Source organism: Myotis davidii, unplaced genomic scaffold (genome assembly GCF_000327345.1).
Source record: "Myotis davidii unplaced genomic scaffold, ASM32734v1 scaffold104, whole genome shotgun sequence".
NCBI classification, from domain to species: Eukaryota; Metazoa; Chordata; class Mammalia; order Chiroptera; family Vespertilionidae; genus Myotis; species Myotis davidii.
Window position 1 is genome coordinate 1,671,913 of NW_006296625.1, and position 2,565 is coordinate 1,674,477.

Consider the following 2,565-nt stretch of genomic DNA (forward strand, 5'->3'; position numbering starts at 1 on the left):
TCTCAAGTCATTTCCATTAAGAAGTATTGATTTTAAAAACTAATAATACACCAAAAAAAAAAAACCCCAAAAAACAAATGGTCCACAAAACATTCTCCTTTCCTTCTGAAGGTTTTACGATGCATTGTAATCATTAACCAGTCTTTTACTATTAAACTTAAATGGCCAATTGAGACAAACAGTTCTGAGACCGTTCTTCCACCACTGATTAAGACTGGGGTGGCAGGTGTTGGAAATAATATTCATTTAGCCTTCTGAGCTTTCTGGGCAGACTTGGTGACTTTGCCAGCTCCAGCTGCCTTCTTGTCCACTGCTTTGATGACACCCACAGCAACGGTCTGTCTCATGTCACGAACAGCAAAACGGCCTGTTAAAACAAATTTCATATTATCATTAGACACAGTACACCAAACAAAGTTTTCATCAAGTAAAATGTATCATTACTGTAAATGCTCAATCTTACCCAGAGGAGGGTAGTCAGAGAAGCTCTCAACACACATGGGCTTGCCAGGAATCATATCAACGATGGCAGCATCACCAGATTTCAAAAACTTGGGGCCATCTTCCAGCTTTTTCCCAGAACGACGATCAATCTTCTCCTTCAGCTCAGCAAATTTGCAAGCAATGTGAGCTGTGTGACAATCCAGCACAGGTGCATATCCAGCACTGATCTGGCCTGGGTGGTTCAGGATAATCACCTGGGAAAAAGGATTTGAGCTTATTTCCCGAGTCTCAAAAGACATTTAAGGAAGGGTCTGGGAGGAAGAACATGACATTTAGTGTTACCTGAGCTGTGAAGCCAGCTGCTTCCATTGGTGGATCATTTTTGCTGTCACCAGCCACATTGCCCCGGCGAACATCTTTGACAGACACGTTCTTGACGTTGAAGCCAACATTGTCCCCAGGAAGAGCTTCACTCAAAGCTTCATGGTGCATTTCAACAGACTTTACTTCAGTTGTCACATTGACTGGAGCAAAGGTGACCACCATGCCGGGCTTGAGAACACCAGTCTCCACTCGGCCCACAGGGACAGTCCCAATACCTAAAATGTTTAGGGCATAGTCATAAATGCTTGTGAAGAAATCGTAGCCTCCCATACATGTCACATTCTGACATTAATGTTCAACTTACCACCAATTTTGTAGACATCCTGGAGGGGCAGGCACAGGGGCTTGTCAGCTGGACGAGCTGGTGGCAAGATGCAATCCATAGCTTCAAGCAGTGTGATTCCACTGGCATTGCCATGGTTATGGGTGACCTTCCATCCCTTGAACCAAGGCATCTGAAGAACACAAGATCATCCATTACTGTTTCCTGCCCCCATACCCGGCCCGCTTCTTTCCAATGTTTTCAATGGTCTTAAAACTCACATTAGCACTTGGCTCCAGCATGTTGTCACCATTCCAACCAGAAATTGGCACAAATGCTACTGTGTCAGGGTTGTAGCCGATTTTCTTAATGTAGGTGCTGACTTCTTTAACAATTTCCTCGTATCTTTTCTGGCTGTAGGGTGGCTCAGTGGAATCCATTTTGTTAACACCAACAATCAGCTGTTTCACACCCAGTGTGTAGGCCAGAAGGGCGTGCTCACGGGTCTGCCCGTTCTTGGAGATACCTGCTTCAAATTCACCAACACCGGCAGCCACAATCAGGACAGCACAGTCAGCCTTTAAAGGAAAACAAGGCCACATCCTGTTAGTAAATGGAAGCTCTTCAAAAAGGATGAGCCCAAAGTAACAGACCCAGAGAGCTAACTCTCTAAAAAATGGTTAACTCTACCAACCTGAGATGTGCCCGTGATCATGTTTTTGATGAAGTCTCTGTGCCCTGGGGCATCAATGATGGTCACGTAATACTTGCTGGTCTCGAATTTCCACAGGGAGATGTCAATGGTGATACCGCGCTCCCGTTCCGCCTTCAGTTTATCCAAGACCCAGGCGTACTTGAAGGAGCCCTTCCCCATCTGCGAGGAGTAAGAACGGTTACTCGGGAACTAAGACGCTCCAATCCCAGCCTGAAGTTCCCGACTCCCCTAGTTGGCATAAATGCTCGGTTCCAGCTTACAACTGCTAACCCCAGGTCGCTAGTCTGGGAACATGGACGGAGCAAAGCGATTCCACGCATGATGGCCCATCCCTAAACTCGTGTGCCATGCGGATGTGGACGGGACACTATTTTTTGAAAAAGTACCACTCACTGTACTCGCGGGCACTTGTTGTAATCACCCAAGTTAATGTACCCACCTCAGCAGCCTCCTTCTCGAATTTCTCGATGGTTCTCTTGTCGATGCCCCCACATTTGTAGATCAGGTGGCCGGTAGTGGTGGACTTCCCGGAATCTACGTGTCCGATGACGACGATGTTGATGTGAGTCTTTTCCTTTCCCATCTTGGGTTTGAGTTAGCGGTGGTTTTCACGACACCTAAGTTAAAAAAACAACAAAAACTTTTAAACCCCTGCCCCACAGGCTTCCGAATAAGCCAGGATCCAAACTCAAAGGGCAAATTCCAAGGAGAATCGGAACCAACGCCAAGCTGGCCCCGCTCCGGCCTCCACCCACCGAGC

At 46.7% G+C, this 2,565-nt stretch overlaps 1 protein-coding gene and 1 long non-coding RNA gene across 2 annotated transcripts in view; both read right to left on the reverse strand.

Moving 5' to 3' along the window:
- The window catches only part of LOC107184427, a 26,873-nt gene that overhangs the window by 7,428 nt on the left and 16,880 nt on the right, over positions 1-2,565 (reverse strand). The gene's annotated exons all lie outside the window — the stretch shown is intronic.
- EEF1A1 (eukaryotic translation elongation factor 1 alpha 1) lies at positions 107-2,422 on the reverse strand. Its single transcript, XM_006772164.2, has 7 exons — positions 2,245-2,422; positions 1,785-1,964; positions 1,372-1,668; positions 1,133-1,283; positions 787-1,043; positions 464-698; positions 107-367 (listed from the first exon to the last, which is right to left on the reverse strand). The coding sequence occupies exons 1-7, from the start codon at positions 2,386-2,388 to the stop codon at positions 243-245; spliced, it is 1,389 nt and encodes a 462-aa protein (XP_006772227.1). The 5' UTR covers positions 2,389-2,422; the 3' UTR covers positions 107-242.